The sequence below is a fragment of the Ostrinia nubilalis genome, chromosome 4, assembly GCF_963855985.1.
Source record: "Ostrinia nubilalis chromosome 4, ilOstNubi1.1, whole genome shotgun sequence".
NCBI classification, from domain to species: domain Eukaryota; kingdom Metazoa; phylum Arthropoda; class Insecta; order Lepidoptera; family Crambidae; genus Ostrinia; species Ostrinia nubilalis.
This window is the reverse complement of record NC_087091.1, coordinates 5,100,915-5,119,693: the sequence shown is the minus strand read 5'-3', so window position 1 is coordinate 5,119,693 and position 18,779 is coordinate 5,100,915. Positions and strand designations below refer to the sequence as shown.

Here is an 18,779-nt window from a genome sequence, read left to right as displayed (position 1 = left end):
CGGTAAAATGATGTGACGTGAGGTGCCAAACTGCGGAAAATGGCGGAGGAAATACATGATTTAGCATGAATTATTATGAATAATATTAACTACTTATTTACCTCTCAGTGTCTTGAGGCAACTTAAAAAAGTACATTCTGTGTTTTTATTATTATTTAGGCAGTTAAATACTGCCAGGGCCGCCGCAAGCGGGCGTGCAATGCGTGCACCGCACGCGGGCGGCACGCCCAGGGGGGCGGCAAATCGGGCGCTCAGAGCTTCCGAGAAGAGAAGCTCAGGGCGCTTAGAACAGCTGGGATCACGCAGCTGTTCCCGTCTGACGGAAGAGATGGTGTGTGCAATGCAGGCGGGGGCACCCCCACACTATCAGCCGCTGACCATCATCGTGGAGGGGAATCAGGAAGCGATCATATTGTCCCCTCCTCTGACCCCTCCGCCGCCGACGGAGTGAGGGCGCGTTTGGTTCGTCCTCGTGCTCTCGCTCCGAGGACTCATTTTGCAACATGACGTTTTTGCAGAAGGAGGCTATGGCCGCCCAGGCCTCATTACTGTCCAGCATTGCTTTGACTATGCTAGCCAGCACGAGGTCCCGGCCCAGCGCCTCGAGCCCACGCCGCACACACTGCGAGGGTATCGTGCGCCTCGTCCTCCGAGCCACGCGGCGGACCACCTCTCTTCTCGAGCGGGCCTCTCGACTTCTGTCGAGAATGTCAACCCATATGAGAGCCCCGTAAAGCGCAATGCTTTTCAAAATGCTGGCGTAAAGGAGCCGCCATTTGGCTCTCGAACCCCCCCACGATAAAGCATCCGCGGCCTTAAGCAGGCGCTATGACAGTATGGCAAAATGAGGGTCAAACTGACACCGGCTATCCGACTATCAGGCCCAGACAATTGCTCTGAACCTTAACTTCTATCCTGACTCCATCCACGGTAAAATAATATGGGCGTTAGGAGAAACACTCCAGTCTCCAGACGCGCGCAGGCAATTTAAGTACTGGCAGTGGTCGCCAAATTGGCCGCGTCCATACAATCCCTCAGGCTGTGACGAGTGTCACCTGCATAACTGATAACATCTACGCCCGGGAGGAGGGCGCCGCTTTGTACCCAGTCATATCCGATGTTGAGTTACCTGGACGGCCTTCCTTGCGCAGCAGCATAGAGGTTGGTTAATAACTCTATGCGCAGCAGGCATAGTTATCCGGCCTAGGCAGGCAAAGAGGGGCTCCCTCCACAGCTGAGTTGACACTGCGGGAATCTATCATGGATGGTAGAGCGAAAAAGGCAAACTGGTTCGGGAAGAGCGCTCGCAAAACCTTGTCTAGCAGAGCCTGCTCTTTAGTCAGTGGAGGACCAATAGGCTGTAGTTGGTTTCTAGCATAAAATCTCCCACAGTTAGTATCGTCGTCCAAACTTGCGAGCATTTCTGCCCTCGCTCGGTCTTTGGCGGCTCCGATTTCATAAAGGCAAGCCATATGACGGGTCTCGTGAACGTTTACGCCAGCTACGAGTGAACGCAGCTCAGCTAGTTCAGCCGACCACCAGTAGACAGCACGACAAGGTGTGCGGTAGCGTTATCGAGGCATGTTAACATCACACACCTCAATTAACGATTTTCTTAATTGGTTGGCCGCCATATCACCGTCCGTGACTATCGCATACGAATGCAGCCTCCTTGGCCATCTCCCGATCAAAGCGGGTAAGCGCCCATCTGGGTAAGGGAGAGGAAATTGAGCGGGTCGCTCCCGCGCCCTTCATTGCTCCAGTGCGGTTAGAGCGGGAGTAGCACACGAAACGTCCACCACTAACCCTCCCTGCTATCGCACACTCGTGTGCACCGTCCCTCTACCCAAGAGGGATGGGGAGGCTACTACAATGATTTTTGTGCAAATGAAAATTTTCTACCTTGTATAACTTTTTATCAACGCGACGTACAGAATAAATAAAAATACTTAAACAATTGAAATTTTATCGTCTTTATACTTCTCAAAGACATTTTCCTCATATACTTAGTCAACTATTGAAGCGTTAAATGTAAAAAATAATTAATGTTCGGCCCTTTAACTCAAGATGGTGACTAACGCTCTGACCTCTCGAGTTCGAAAACATACTTTTTTCATAACTGTATGTTTTCCAAACAAAATAAAATAAAATAAAATAAAATAAATAAAATAAAATAACTAGCCCATACATAAAAATATACTTAATACAAATTAAAACATTTTACTTTCCACCTTTTGCAGGAAAAAAATACCAATTGATTGGACTATTAAGTTTAAGAAAATATGTCATAGCATGAAAAATGAGAAAACATCAATTAAATTAGCCTTTTTTTGACAAAACTCATTAAGTAGGTAGTCGTAGGGCGGCATAATCGGTTTTGCACGCGGGCGACGAAACAGCTAGCGGCGGGCCTGAATACTGCACAGTATTTAGTACACCATTTTCTTTATTTTCTTCCATCATACACAAGAATACGCGTGCGTGAGTCAATGTTCGCTCGTATGTGAGGCCTTGTCGAATAGTATCCTGTAGGTGGGCCATCGTGCGTGTTTTGTTTTCGATGTAAACTCGCGGAGATGAACAGGCCTGGTAATTTCACCGCCATTTTCACCACATTAACATTTACGGCTATATTACATTGCGTCAATGTGGTAGCAATCTACATCAATATCGGATTTGGAAACATTTGATATTTTATGTATAACCGAAAAGTGGAAAAAGTTGATCAACTGTGTGACAAAAGTCGAAGTAATGTCTTCCAAGAACCGAATGAATGTTATATTAATTTTCATATTTCTGATTTGATTTGATAGATACGACTGGCACCCGCCTGGTCCTCCATCGCCGCAAAGGTCGCAACCGCCTGTCGCTCCTAAACCGCAAGTAAGTGGAACTGTTTATATTTAATTTCAATGGAAATATAAAACTTAAAAGTCCATATTTAAAAACTTATTATTTTCTTTAGCAGAACGTTCGAAGATCAGACAACGATTTGGACGAACAATTCCAACAAATGCAGCAGAATCAAACTACCGGCACTGTCCAACCGGAAGATGGTAAGAGATTTTTTGTACAGTTTATTTATTATTTTAGTTCATGAGCATTCATTTATCATTTGTAAATATTTTGTTAACTTAAACTCGGGAAAAATGTTCTAAATATTTAATAATTGAACGGAATGATGAGATACGGAATGAACTTAGTCTTCTCGTGGGTGTTGTAAAAGGCGTATATGGGAGAAATATGAAACATCGGGCTTCGTCGATGTTTGATTAGCGTGGGAAGCTTAGGTCAAATGCTCCAATTGCCTCTGGTAAATTGGATAGGGTTATGTTTCTGCAGTAGAGACTAAGGGCTCTTTCAAATAAGATGAAAACGTCAGTCCTTCGTCTGAAAGATCCCATACCAAAGACCCTAGCCATTAGTAAATTATTGTCATTTATTTCTAGCAACGAATTTTCAGTGTGCAGTCGACTAAAGTTAGGCTCAAAACGTTTTATTTGAAGGCTAAGAGCTCACGGCGCGATTTTCACCCGCGCCCGCGGCGGTTGTGGAATTGCGGTTTTATTTCAAAACTCACGGGTGCGGTTATTTGCGCGGTTATTCTAAGAACTCACGCGCGTGCTAAGTCACTGGTACAAAATGGTCGTCCGCCGATCTAGCGGTTTTCGCGCGGTAACCGCCGAGCGGGACCCGATTACAACCGCGCCCGCTGCGGGCGAAAACCTCGTCGTGAGTTGTGCATTTGTTTTTACATAAGTATCTGCATTCTACAGAAGCTGCGGGCCCGCAACCGCCGCGGGCGCGGGTGAAAATCACGCCATGAGTTCTTAGTGCTTGTTCACGTAGGTACGCGCGGGCGCGGGAAACGTTGCGAGCTCCCGTTCACATTAACCACCAGGCGTTCGCGCGAGTGTGACGTACTATCGTTTCTAGCGACAAGTTCAAACTGGTTGAACTTACCTGACGTCGCGAGTGAAACGCGCGCGCCGCCGCTAGTTTGACATGAACACACACGAACATCTTCACGCGTTGAAATTACCGCGAGCGCTCCGCGCGCACCAGTCGCTAGCTTGCCCGCTAGTTAGACCGCACCTGCGTTTCGTACGTGAACACTTGGAATCACTACATATGTTTGATATTTCGTCACCGCGCCCGCGAGTTAACGTGAACAAGCACTTAGCCTAAAGATCCTGAAAATAACGAGTCATATTTATTTTGTCGTGTAGAGCGCTACGTGGCGAGCGCGCTGGAGCCGCCGGCGGTGTCGGTGTACCCGGCGGGCGGCGGCGGCGGCGCGCGCGCTCAGCCCGCGCACAACCCGTGGCAGCGCGAGGAGCGCGAGCGCCAGGCCGAGGCGCGCCGCGCCGCCAACAGGGCAAGGAGGTGAGCTTATTGATAACGTCTTTATTCATTCGTCATCGTCCTCTAGCAAGGTGGAGTAGTTCGGACGGCTAACAGGGCCCGGAGGCAGGCCTGGCTCACTTCGCGCGGTACATCCGATAATTACCTACAGCGAAGCGCCCCGCCGGCGGGTATTATATCAGTCGAGTGTCACGCGCGCGCCCGTCAGGACGCTGGCGTGCGTTGTAGTAGGTACCTAATTCTATGATCGAAGTATTATTTAAAAATGGACATAAAGAGAAAGAAATATTGTGCGGCGTTCGGGTGTTTAAATTCGAAAAGAAATCTACCGGATTTATCTTTTTTTTCGCTTCCCAAAGATGCTGAAAGGTTTGCCATGTAGGTAATCAATAATTCTTAGGATAGTATAGGAACCTAACCTACCATGACTACTGCTCAGAATGCATTCGTTCGTTTTAGCCAAATGACGTCCACTGCTGGACAAAAGCCTTTCCCAAGGTTTTCCATAATGAATGCGTACTTACCTACATACGTACCTCATTACATATAAGTAGATTAATTATTTTTTCACTAGACAGCAACCCTAACAGCGTAAAGAAGAGTTCAGAGGCACGCGATAGAAAGAGACAAAACTTGTAGGTGAATAAAATTGTAGGTACGTAGTGCTGTGCGAGCTGAATTCCACTTTATCGCGTCGTAGCAAGGCTGGCATTTATTTAAATCGTCTTGCGGAGTAATCCTTCTGTACCTGTACTATTACTTATTCTGTGCCGGAGGTGAGCTTATCGCTAATGTCTTTATTCATTCGTCCTATAGCAAGGTGGAGTAGTTCGGACGGCTAACAGGGCCCGGAGGTGAGCTTATTGATAACGTCTTTACTCATTCGTCCTCTAGCAAGGTGGAGTAGTTCGGACGGCTAACAGGGCCCGGAGGTGAGCTTATTGATAACGTCTTTACTCATTCGTCCTCTAGCAAGGTGGAGTAGTTCGGACGGCTAACAGGGCCAGGAGGTGAGCTTATCGCTAATGTCTTTACTCATTCGTCCTATAGCAAGGTGGAGTAGTTCGGACGGCTAACAGGGCCCGGAGGTGAGCTTATTGATAACGTCTTTACTCATTCGTCCTCTAGCAAGGTGGAGTAGTTCGGACGGCTAACAGGGCCCGGAGGTGAGCTTATTGATAACGTCTTTACTCATTCGTCCTCTAGCAAGGTGGAGTAGTTCGGACGGCTAACAGGGCCCGGAGGTGAGCTTATTGATAACGTCTTTACTCATTCGTCCTCTAGCAAGGTGGAGTAGTTCGGACGGCTAACAGGGCCCGGAGGTGAGCTTATCGCTGTTTCAAATTAATCTTTGAAACAATTTATTTTAGCAAAATACGGGGACGATGAAAATTTGTGGGACTTGTCAAATTGACTTGACGTTTAAAATCATGTGTTATCTCCATGTTGTCTCTGGTTGTCTCTGACACATCAGTGTTGTAACTTGTATGTCATAGACAATAATCGGTTAATCTAATCGATTTTATTTCAATTATTCAATTATTTCTATTCCTGATTGCATTTAAATAGATTTAAATGGGTCTTAATCAACAATGTATTTTTTCTTCATTGAATGCACTACTAATTACTTAATGCACTGCTTTTTAAAGCATTATAGATTCTTTCTACAGATATGTAAGTACTACAATAATTTCAATTCGCGATTAACGAGAGGTTGTGTCGCCTCACTAGGGCACAGATTAAAAATATTTTTTTTGTTTAAGTTTCTGCTGAATTCTAAAAAATTCGACTGTAGTTCAGACGGCTAACAGGGCCCGGAGGTGAGCTGGAGAGATATTGCTAACGTCTTCTTGACTCATTCACCCTCTGGTAGCGGTTTCCTTCGTTCGTAAGTCATTTTCGGACAAATGACGTCCACTTTTGGATAATGGCCTCCCTCCTCCCAAGGATTGACATAAAGTTACTTGCAGACACTGCAGGAGTTGTTTTTTCTTTGAAATGTCACAAACATAGGTTAAAGCCCGAACAGGAACTTAAAAATCCTCATGTTGCGGAAAACTAATATTACTAATTTCTTTTAATGGCAACAGTAACTGAAAATTCATTGACATGTCACCTTGCATGTCAATAATTAAACTGTCTATTGCTGTCAAAGTGTAAACAAACTTTATTTTATATGTGTGTAATTGATTTTATGAATTGCTAAAAACTTTTTATAGTCGTGAAAGAAAAGTGGTTTACAATGTGTTAAAGTATTTGTCGAAAAGAAATACTAAGGGTTCGGACAATATTTTCATTGAATAATGTTTCCGACAAAGGTTGTCAAATTGACTGACATGTTTATCGTATAGTAGTCCACTATGAAAATTAGCTGTGGTTTGTTTCAACTACGAATAAAATAATTTGTATATTTCCAGGGACGCAACGATCGCGCAGCTACTGTCTCTGGGTGCGGCGCGCACCAGTGTACAGAACCAACAACTGCGCGCGTTGCAGCTCGAGCGAGACTTCGAGCGCCGCGCCACGCAGCAGGACCAGGTATATTTCTCAATGACTATACAGGGTGTTAGGTAAATGGGTATATGAGCCGACACTAGCCTATGTTAACATGGTCATATAAATGGTATGGTGAAGTCAGAAAATTGATATCTTCATTTTAATTATTTTAATTTTCATACAAATCGGATTTTATAAAATTAATTTTGTATGAAAATTAAAAAAAAACAAAATTATGATATCAAATTTCTGACTTCACCATACCATTTATATGACCATGTTAACATGGGCTAGTGTCGGCTCATATACCCATTTACCTAACACCCTGTATAACTATTTACCCAAGACTGCAACATGACTTCAAATTATAGTCTCCATCTATCCTCTATCTTTGACTTCTATAATTTTAATAAGTCTCCGTAATATGTAACATTTTCTAGAATTCAATAATCATTAAATAATATTTTGTTTGTGACATCCTGTAATACTCATGTTTATGAATGAATAAATGATTATGAATGAAAATGAAAGTCTCAAATTAAAAGTCCGAGCTAAATAACGTGTTTTTACATAACAGGAGGACGCCAACACAGAAGGCGTCGCCGACGACGACCGCGACTCACCTGAGCCTACCGCCCGGCCGCAGCCGCCATTTTCTCCGCCTTTACATCACCAGCCGCCCCAGTCCCTCCAACTACATCAGCCGCCTCAACAAATGCATCAGCACCATCAGCCCCCTTCACAGCATCATCAGCCCCCTCAGCCACATCATCAGCCACCCCAGCCACATCATCAGCCACCCCAGCCACATCATCAGCCACCTCCACAGCATCATCAGCCCCCCCAACATCACCAGCCGTCACCGGCGCCTCCTCAGGCGGCGTCGCCCGAGCCAAGAGTTCACCCCCATCCGCCTAAATCAATACTCAAGACCAATCGTACTGATATGTCTAATGGATATGCCACGGAAGCGGTAAGTTGCTGCAATACATTTTTAGACATAACTAGCTTTCCGCCCGCGGCTTCGCCCGCGTGGAATTTTGTTTGTTGAATTTTCCTAAATTTTCTTTGCTATAAACCTCACGGAGCCCGAGACCTTTCCAACGAATGCAAAACCGTGGAAATCGGTTCATGCGTTCTGGAGTTATAGCGTCAGGAAGGATTTTGAATTTGAACTCTAATTTCTATATAATTTAAGCTAAATAAGATTTAAATATCATTATGTTATTATTCATCAACAGCAAAATTTAGACCGAGTTTCACGCATACTTGTGATATTATTGTGAGCTCTATATTCGACTGTATATATTTTTTTTCTATGTATGTTCACTGAATACTCCATAAACTGTGGACCAATTTTTTATTAAAAAATTCATGTGTTCTCGTACACAAGCATGCTTTCTAAGTCAAGAGACAATAGTATCTCCTAAGAAATTGATATAGTAACATCTCATAAGAACTGATTACTGTAAATCGCTTTGATATGAGAAGGTTACAAACGGCCAATTCATCCTTTTTTGGAAAGAAGTTTCAATTTCTATTACTGCTTACAGCATGTCCAACCGCCGCAGCCGTCATCAGAAGAGCGTCGCGCTACCGAGATGTCTGCGAGTATGTCGGCGCTGCACATCGTTCCTGCCGCCGCGGCCGCCGGCCCGCAGTCGCCGGGCGCCGCGCCGCCCGCGCCGCCGGCCCGCGGCTCGTCCTTCGCCGTCATGGCGGGCCGCACCAGGCAGCATGCCGACCTGCTGCCGCCACAGCCACAGTCAGTAGCCTTTTAAAGTCCGATTTTTAATTCGACGGAATTCTGACAGCTGTCATTTTTTGACAATTCAGATGTAATAAGCCTTTTTTGCTTTGAATTAATAATAAATAATATGAAATTAAATTTCATCAAGTACAACTTTTAAGAATGAACTATTGTTTGTTTTGTGAATTCAAAGTTCTCTAATTATTATGTACATTTTAGAGACTTAATAGAAAAAAACGTGTTTTTAACACAGAAAAACGACATATTAACATAAACGAAAATATGTATTAATCATCAATCATCATTATCGTCATCTTAATCAACTTGGATTATAAAATTGGCATCTTGTTAAATTGATTATTTTATGAAGCTAAATTTTATTAACAAAAGGATTTTCATAAAAAAGGTTTGTAACCCATGGATTATTGACCAGGGAGTCCAGTAATAGAAAAATAATTTCCCAATTTTTTTTGTAACTTCAAAAATATGATAATAAAAATTCAAATGACCATTTTGAAAGGATCAGTACATTTTTAAGCCTTAGTTTTTCAAGTGAAACCTTAAATTCAAGAAAGGATTATTTTTTAATTTGTGAAAATGCTCTCCATTCTTAGTGGGAATGTTTCAATGTTGACAACACTTCTGAAATGTCAAAATTCCGTCGAATTAAAAATCAGAGTATAGTTCAGTTTTAAAATGATCATTAAATTGAACCAATCTTGTCGTCAATCGTTTCCAATTCATTTCCAAGCTAGTCTTTTTGTAGGCAAAGATTTATTCATGAGGGCTATCGTTTTTATATTTAACAGTTGGCACCACTGGTGATTGACATGACCCTACCCTACAGTAGCACCATCCTCTAGACCAGCGGTTCCCAAACTTATTTTGTCTACTGCCCACTTTGAGAAAAAATTCTTTTTAGCGCCCCCATTTGTAGTCGAGAGTCGAGTGCTCAGTCGATGTCTAAGAGTCCTCCTAGTAGATGACGCCTCCCAAGCCTCTACACAACGTCCCGATTTTTTTTCTGGGTCTCTTACCGCCCCCTTTTAAGCCTGCAGCGCCCACAAGGGTCGAAAGTGTGAAAAATAAATGGATCCTAGCAGTTGCCCTTACCAGTCTAAACTAAGAGCTAAAATGAGTGACGTTAGCTACTACTGGTAAGGGCCGCTGATTTAATGAATGTACAACAATGATGGAATCTGAAACATGTTCGGGTGGTACGATGACATGAGAAATGGGTGACTTGAAGCCTTTCCCGCAGGCCACTCACTGATTGGAGCTACTAAAAAGGTCTGGACATCGTGACTCAATGTTGCTCTAGGCCAATGATGGCCAAGAGGTGGACCGCGAAGACGAATTTAGTAGCCCGCGAGAGTTAAATAAACTGAACAGAATGATTGAAAATGAAAAATGATTTATTTCACTCTTCTAAACTGTACCTTGCAGTCGACCGCAAGAAATATTTTCGAGCATAAGTAGACTTCACAAGTCAAACGTTTGGGCACCCCTGCTCTAGCTAGGCCTAGGATGCGCGCCGGAATAATCCGAGACATTTTGACGTCTCATCATCATCTCCTATCGCTGCAGGTTACCAGTTCGCACCACTGTCTTCGTCATTAGGAAATGAATGACAGTGACATTACAATGGCGCCAACTGATGATGAGCGATAAAACGATAGCCCTCATTAGCAAGTTGACGTAGGATATACTATGTAAGCATTGAATAAGGTATGAAAATCATTGATGTTCAGCAGTGGATGTCATGTGGCTGAAATGATGATGATACTCTGTACGTGTAACAATAAAATTAATGATGTGCGGTCTATTTTCCACCCACTGAAAATCAGTGTCTTGGCAGTTACAAGATGTTACTGAGTGGGTGACCTTTTTTGTTCATTTTTTTGTGTATGTCTTTTATTGGCTGAGTTTGTTGCCAAAATAAAGTTATTTTCTGTCATTTCGCATTTTAATACTGACATCGAATAATCTCCGTAGGTCGCCAGTGAGCGCGGGCCGCGACAAGCGCGTGTCGTTCCACGAGCGGCCCGCGCCCGCGTCCCCGCCGCCCGCGCCCGCGCCGCCCTCCTCCTCGCCGCCGCCGCTCGACCCGCCGCAAACGCCGCATTCACAGATTAGGGAGGATCCCGACGTAAGTAATGATATTATACGGGGTGGAATTTTGTTATGCCACCTGGAGGGAAAGTACTCTTAATACTGTATAGCCTGACCAGGAACATAAAAACCCTGGCATAGAGGCGCGCCAATTGCATTTGATAGTGCAACACTGAGTGCAGTCGTACCTGTGTTAAATTAATAGGCTATAATTTTATGTATCAGGATTCAGGATTACGGACTCATTTGATATTTTCATAAATTAACGAAAAAAGATTATAAGGTAACCTGGTTAAAATAAATTAAATGAAACCATCAATCAAGCTAGTAGGATTTATTTTATTTTTCATCAATAATCAAATTCAGAACTTGAATATTCAACTACAATGTCTGCTCATGAACGCTTCAAACTCGATACTTTTTCCCAATTCCATAAAATTCAACTCTTACAAAGTGACAAAAAACTTTAAAATAGGTAGTTGAAACAAACCACAGCTAATTTTCATAGTGGACTGTACTATACGATAAACATGTCAGTCAATTTGACAACCTTTGTTGGAAATTATTCAATGAAAATATTGTCCGAACCCTTGGTATTCTCTTCGACAAATACTTTAACACATTGTGAACCACTTTTCTTTCACGACTATAAAAAGATTTTAGCAATTTCATTCACATAATCAATTGCGCACATTTAAAATAAAGTTTGTTTACACTTTGACAGCAATAGACTGACATGCAAGGTGACATGTCAATGAAGTTTTCAGTTACTGTTGCCATTAAAAGAAATTAGTACCATTAGTTTTCCGCAACATGGCGAGGGTTTTTATGTTCCTGGTCGGGCTATAGATAGAAAATTTTACTCGAAAAAAACATTTCTTTATTTTTGAAAAGAAAGAGAACTGCACTTAAAGATTTTATAATTTTTTTTGAAAATTCGCCACCATACCACAAAATAATAATAAGTACTACCACAGAATAATAATAAGTACTTCGTACAGAAGATTTTCTTCGCGAAAGTATTTAAAAAAATGTTTGCTCAATGTCGTTAACAATATGGTGTAATTTAGCTTGTCTCAAGAGTCGAGCACCATTTTGTTGACAAACGTCAGTGATCGGTACTGCGCCGAAGACATAGGGCTGACTTCGGTAAAATGATGTGTGACGTGAGGTGCCAAACTGCGAAAAATGGCGGAGGAAATACATGAATAAGCATGAATTATATTTTGTGTTTCTAATATTATTCAGGCAGTTAAAAAATACTGCACAGTATTAATTGCACCACCGTTTTTACATTATGGTTTAATGTCTTTACAATGCAAATGGGTGAAGAATACGTGCGTGCGTCAATACTCGCTCGTGATTGTCCTGTCGATTTGGTATCTCAGGAGGGGTATTCGCGCGTGTTTTGTTTTCCATGCAAACTCGCGGAGATGAACAGGCCTGGTACTACGTACAGAAGTTTAACTTCGCGAAGGTATTTAAAAAAATGTATGCTCAATGTCATTAACAATATGGTGTAATTTAGCCTGTCTCAAGAGTCAAGCACCATTTTGTTGACAAACGTCAGTGATCGGCACTGCGCCGAGCTATAGGGCTGACTTCGGTAAATTGACGTGACATGAGGTGAGGCGGAAAATGGCGGAGGAAATACATGATTTAGCATGAATTATCATGAATAATATTAACTACTTATTTACCTCTCAGTGTCTTGAGGCAACTTAAAAAAGTACATTCTGTGTTTTTATTATTATTTAGGCAGTTAAATACTGCACAGTATTTAGTACACCATTTTCTTTATTTTCTTCCATTTATTATTAAGGTGGCATTACAAAATTCCACCCTGTATAACTCATATAAATAAATGTCGCGTTGAGATCCGGGTTTCTACATTTTAGGAAATAATTATATTCGATACTATAATTAACGCTTCCGCTACACGAAATTGATCGAAATAAATAGTTCGATATGATTTGATCCCAACTCTCGATTGCTGTCGGTAAAGCGCCCGAGTCAAAGGGCTTGTATTCTGTATGAACCTCTGTGGCCTGTGTACAAAATATAAATACTGTAATTCTTTTGCAAGTGAAAACTGAAAAGCTGAAAGTTTGTCTGCGTATATCGTTTATTGAAATCGGTTAAATACGATACTTTATATTCCTATGCCATCAAGTTTCATTAACTATTTCGTCCGTAGCGTTTCATCGAAGAGGCGGAGAGCATGCTGGCAGGGGGCGTGTCGCCCGCCGCGCCGCCCGCGCCCGCCGGCCACACGCCCGGCGTCATCGGCGCGCAGGAGGTCTACAGGTGAGCTCGCGGCCATTTTGGAACGGTTGCGCTCTACAACCGACCTTTGCCCCGATTGCGCTAAATATTTTCAACTACAACGCAACTGAACGACGAACGAAAATCACAAATTCGTATCACGGTGTTGCTTTGACAGCTAGTTCAAACGAAAACAAAACGCAACTGCTTCTTTGTGTAAAAGCTGATAGAAAGTTACTTTTTCTCAAACGCCTTCACGAACATTTGCTGTATTTTAGTGAAAAAATAAGGTTTTCGGACTTTTTTAATGGAAAGTGATTAAATCCGTTGTTTTGTCTTTGTTTGCGCGTGAACTTTACCGCGATACCGAATTTGCACCTCAGCTGGAATGAAAAAAATACGCTTCTTCGCGCAACTGGCGAAGAAGCGCCAATGAATTGGAGACGTTAAAAATTAGCGCAATCGGGGCACTGAGTACGTCGAATACCGATTTAGAAACTAGAAACATCAGATCTAATACAGTCAGCGTCAAATAGTTCGTGACACTCAAAGTAGCCAAAAGTTCTTCTTTTTACGGCCGGTTCACACATGTCTCCGTTTTACTGTTCCGTTTTATCGTGTACGTTTTTTTATCACTTATCGTTTCCACCCTTTATGCTCACTATTGCGTTGTGTGGCAGAGACCCGCGCGCGCGGCGGCTGGCCGAGCAGCAGGCGCGGGCGCCCGCGGCGCCGGTGCCGGAGCAGCTGTCCTTCAAGGAGAAGATGAAGATGTTCGCGCTCGAGTCCGGCGAGCACTCCACGCCCAAGGACAAGGTAAGCCCCTCCGACCTCCTATCATCATCATCATCATTTCAGCCATAGGACGTCCCCTGCTGAACATAGACTTCCCCCAATGCTTTCCATGTTGATCGATTGGTAGCGGCCTGCGTCCAGCGCTTCCCTATGATGTCATTGCAACTCACCTTGTGGGTGGACGTCATACGCTGCGTTTTCCGGTACGCGGCCTCCATTCCAGAACCTTGCTGCCCCATCGGCCGTCAGTTCTGCGTACTATGTATGCGTCCTCCTGTACTGGTTCTTAATTCGGAACTTTGACTGGGTATAGATCGTTTCATCCAAGAAGACGCGCCCCACCAATTTTTGGTCGAGGGAAGCGCGGGGTGCGGGGAGTTTGATCCGAGCGTCATTATTGTAGTGTACTGCACTCATGCCATGAGTCTCATGGGTAATTAATTTAGCGTGTACCGATAACACTCAAACATTAGCAAAAGAATGGGCGCGTCTTCGTGAATGAAACGATCTATAACTTAAGAGTACATATAAAAAAATACGATTTATTCCCATCTACCCCTTTCGGGCTTGCCACCGGGGTGGTGATTGGCACTAAAAGGTGGCGTTTGCCACCCCGGTGCTAAATGGCACCTATTCAGTTTCATCTGCCCCCTTCGAGCTTGCCACCGGGGTGGTGGTTGGCACTAATTGATGGCGTTTACCACCCCAGTGGTCAATGGCACCTATAATGTTTTATCTACCCCCTTCATAGTTAGAGTACAGGGGTATATTCGCATTTTGTATTGGACATTATTTTATTTTCAATACCTGTGTTGATTAGTTAAATTCGATATCAAATTATCCCGATTTCTGACAGTCTGGAAGAGAATATTCCGGGACCAAGAAACCCGAAGTTTGTGTAAATACTTTGCAAACGTTTAACGCATTGCGATTCCTATCATAACTGTAAGGAAAACACGATGTGCTTATTATTATTATTAACTTAACTTTTTAATTACTTTAAAGTAAAGAAACTTACCACTACAGTTTCATCACTCACGTCTATTCGTTCCAGGTGAAGATATCCCGCGCACAGCGGGACATCGATGCGGTCCACTGATCAACGTATGACATATTTTAACTCGAATCGCTACATCACTAATGATGGTACAATTATCACTCAAAATATTATAGAAATCGTAAGATATTAATATTGTAGCTGACGACGAAGTCTCCCGACATTATCACAGTATTAAATTAATTACGAAAAATATAGGAAACATTTGTCTCGCTGTTATCGTCAGCGAGCCTCGCGTCTGACGCGAGAGATCACGGTTGCGTTTGAACCCCGAACGAAAGGGATCGAGCTTTATGAATCAATGTATGTACCGAGACCAAAAGATTGCCTTCGACCGATCATAGTACCAATTTTAAATGTCTATTTTTAAGCGTCTTTGCTTCGAACGATAATATTTTTATGAATTTGGAGATAAATTTATATCATGTCGCCTTAGCAGCTAGAGCAACTTTTATTGTGATTCGATTATATCTACAGACCATTATTTGGTTATACCCAAGAGATAATATTTACAATGATTGTCATGTTTTATAATATTTAATGTTGCAATGGCACGTCGAGATCGATTTATTAAACTTTTACACACGTGCCATGACATTATTATGACTAAAATACCTACTGATATTATTATGTTTAATAATAATATAATTTATTGTCGATGGACCAATATTGAAGGCCATGCTGGTGGGTGCCTTTTGTATGTTTAGTGAATAATTTCACATATCCTTGATGTTTCCTAAACTGTGCTGCTCGTATCATTCATAATTTATATTTATATCTGAAGCTTCGTTACATTCCAAAGAATATTCTATATCGATTTCTACATTTTATAAGCATTCCTAATCCTCTTCCGAGTCATCCAGTGTAAAGTCTATGTGTAAAACACGATGTTGATGTTAAATGTTTGTATTTTGAACCAACAGAAAGCAATAACTCATTGTGACGCCTTTGTTGTATATAAATACTAAGTTTTTTTTACATAAATGTAAGCACATATTTGTGCCAAAATCGTATACATTGTGGCAAAGTATGAAGATCATCTCTTATTAATTGGCAGCTGAACGAATGTGTCGCCTGGTCACGACCCGGTGGTCAGGCTGTCGGCCGTTTCGTGTTAGTTAATTTGCAACCTATGGCACCAATTATTGTATATAATGTAGGTAGTAAAATCCATATAATTATGTTACGGTTTTGTACACCTGTTTGTATATGTACATGTTTATTTAAAGAATATATCATGACGAGTAAAGAGGCCTATTCAGGTAGCTTAGTTTAGTTCCTGAGAATGATTTAATGTTCTCAGTATTGACCCAACGATAGTCAATTAGCGAAAGATTGAGATTTATTTGTAGAATGGAGTATTAATTATTTTATGCTAAGATTGTATATAATCACAATTCAATGAACAATTAGTTATATAGTTTAAATTGTAATCTTTAGAAATGTAATTGAAATAGCCTACATACATACACAGATTCATTTTATCATCATTAACATTAATTAATGTACTTCATCTTTCGAGCAAATAAATAAAGTAACATTACGAATGTGTCTTTTCAATTCAATTCCTCAATTTTTGTATAATTGTATGCAAAAGGGTAAAGAATAGGTAAGAAAGAAAACTAAATTTTCAATTAACAGTGTTTATATTTGTTCTGAGGTTAATATTACGTGTGCCTTGTGGCTTTAGGTACCTTTAGGAAAAAGCACTAAAAAGATTTCTAAAACATTATCAACATCTTCAGTTAACATGTATTTTACATTACAATTAACCAGAACCGTTACAATATGTACACAATACAATACATTAGTGACGCGGCGCGCCGCTACCGGCGGCTCGCGGTCGGGAATTAGTGGATTTGTGCACTACAATTAATATAATATTACATTATGCCTATAAATATAAAACTTTAAAGTGCAACCAAGATGTACTTCTCGTTTACGTAATTTGGAGTGACTACCTAATTAATGAACATATTCGAGATACCTTGATTAACATTAGATAAGTGAACGTGTTATGGAAGATGTTCATGAATTGTCCAACAAGTGCTGTACTAAGTTTATAAAAACATTAATTTTAACCATACACTCACTGAACATTGAAATACAGGAAATAAAAACATTGAATAATACAAGAAACTAACCATATTCCATATTCATTCTTAAAATATAAAGAACGATTGTCAAAATATGAATCTCAACTTTCTTACACAAATTATTTTTGGATACCATACATACCTAAATCTATAACAAATGTACAGTACGCAACAATTACTACTTCCATAATTAACATATTTTAAAGCTCGCCATTATGTACACACAAAGTTGATGGAACAATATATTTTTGTCTTGTGTAAATGAAAATACTATACACATAAAAATAAAAGACAAAAATATTGTGATCAGAATTAAAATAGTTTTTTGTATCATTTATATGTATCTATTTTCATTTACACACTGTGAAATGTATACTAATATATACTATTATAGTTTTGGAAGCCATTTAAATCATAAATGCCAATAGAAATATCACAAAATGCTAAATAAAATATCACTTATCGCATGACTACCCGCAGAGGGCTTTTGTAAATAAGTTTATCGGATGACACTTTTGTATTATTAGAGGTACGCTAGTTGCATTTATACTTACATACAAAAATACTCATTTTCATCTTGAATTTCTTATACAAATAACTTTCATTTCATTTAAAATCAAATTTTACAAAGGTACTTACAGTTGACTATTATGTTATAATATGTCTTTGATGAAATAACAAAGATTGCAGAAGAATATTAGAAAAATAAGTTTTGTAGTTAACATTTCCTAGTGTTTATAAAATATTTTCTTATGACAATACGATAACTTTGAAAATAAAATATTTGTGTCGCCTGGCGCGCAAAGCGCGGCGCGCGGCGGCAGCAGTGGTCGTGTCGATACTAGTGTATATGAAGAAATACGTTTACCTATACTTATCATTATCATACTCATTCGCTCAATCTCGCACTCACATACATTTTTATAATCAACAACAATGGAAGAATCGTCAGAAGCCCTGTGTTACTAGAGAAATAATGTAAAACATACATAAATGTTACATCGATCATTTAGCGCTTAACAATTAACTCATATATTATACTAAAAATGCTTATGTAAACACTCAGGCCCGTATATGAAACGACACTCAAGTATGAAAGAACGTTCAAGATGAATTCCAGCCTGTGATCGGTTTCAACATTGAAATTGCACCGAACAGAGGCTTGAATCTACATATACTCACAAGTTTTGAGTGTCGTTCCACAATAAAGGCCTCAGATTAAGTTTAACGTATTATGTGGCACAATGAAACTCGGCCGGGCCGGCCTCCTCGTCCTCACAGAGGAAACAGATTCGGACAACACAATATCATTATTCGCTCGTTAACAAAAATACATCATATAAAAATAGTCTTGAAATAAATTCGAACGGACACAAAATGCATAACGTAACGGAAGATACAGTCGGGAATGCATTTTCATCTCGCATCCACGGTCCACTACGATCTATCGATATCAAACTTATAAAATTGACTTAAAAATAGGTATCGGAGCGCGCCCGCCGAGCGCGATACAATCCGTGGCACCGAAAGCGTAGCGTCGGGAGAGTGGATCCGGAGGGCTACCTAAGTAAACTCCGACAAACTTTACTTCGACATTACGTTACTCCGACATTTCTGAATATCGACATGACTTTACTTCGACACTACACTACTTAGACAAAGGCGAATATCCTTTGTCGGTCATGTCGATATTCAGTAGTGTCGGAGTAACGTAATGTCGAAGTAACGGTTGTCGGAGTTCAGTTTTTGAGCCGATCCGGAGCGTTTGGAGCGCACCGCTGACGCGCTAAGATCGCGACGGGCGCACAGCGGGCGCTCAGTCGTCGGCGCGCTCTTGCGGCGT

The 18,779-nt window shown here is 41.3% G+C and overlaps 1 protein-coding gene across 1 annotated transcript in view; it reads left to right on the top strand.

Annotated features, from left to right (window-relative positions):
- The window catches only part of LOC135071338 (afadin-like), a 61,501-nt gene extending 45,114 nt beyond the window's left edge, over positions 1-16,387 (top strand). The window contains exons 23-31 of the mRNA XM_063965131.1: positions 2,814-2,883; positions 2,966-3,056; positions 4,230-4,386; positions 6,783-6,903; positions 7,439-7,834; positions 8,415-8,579; positions 12,921-13,030; positions 13,669-13,804; positions 14,838-16,387. Coding sequence (XP_063821201.1) covers positions 2,814-2,883; positions 2,966-3,056; positions 4,230-4,386; positions 6,783-6,903; positions 7,439-7,834; positions 8,415-8,579; positions 12,921-13,030; positions 13,669-13,804; positions 14,838-14,882 — 1,291 coding nt within the window. The 3' untranslated portion in view covers positions 14,883-16,387. The remainder of the gene's footprint in view (positions 1-2,813; positions 2,884-2,965; positions 3,057-4,229; positions 4,387-6,782; positions 6,904-7,438; positions 7,835-8,414; positions 8,580-12,920; positions 13,031-13,668; positions 13,805-14,837) is intronic.
- Positions 16,388-18,779: the final 2,392 nt, after the last annotated feature.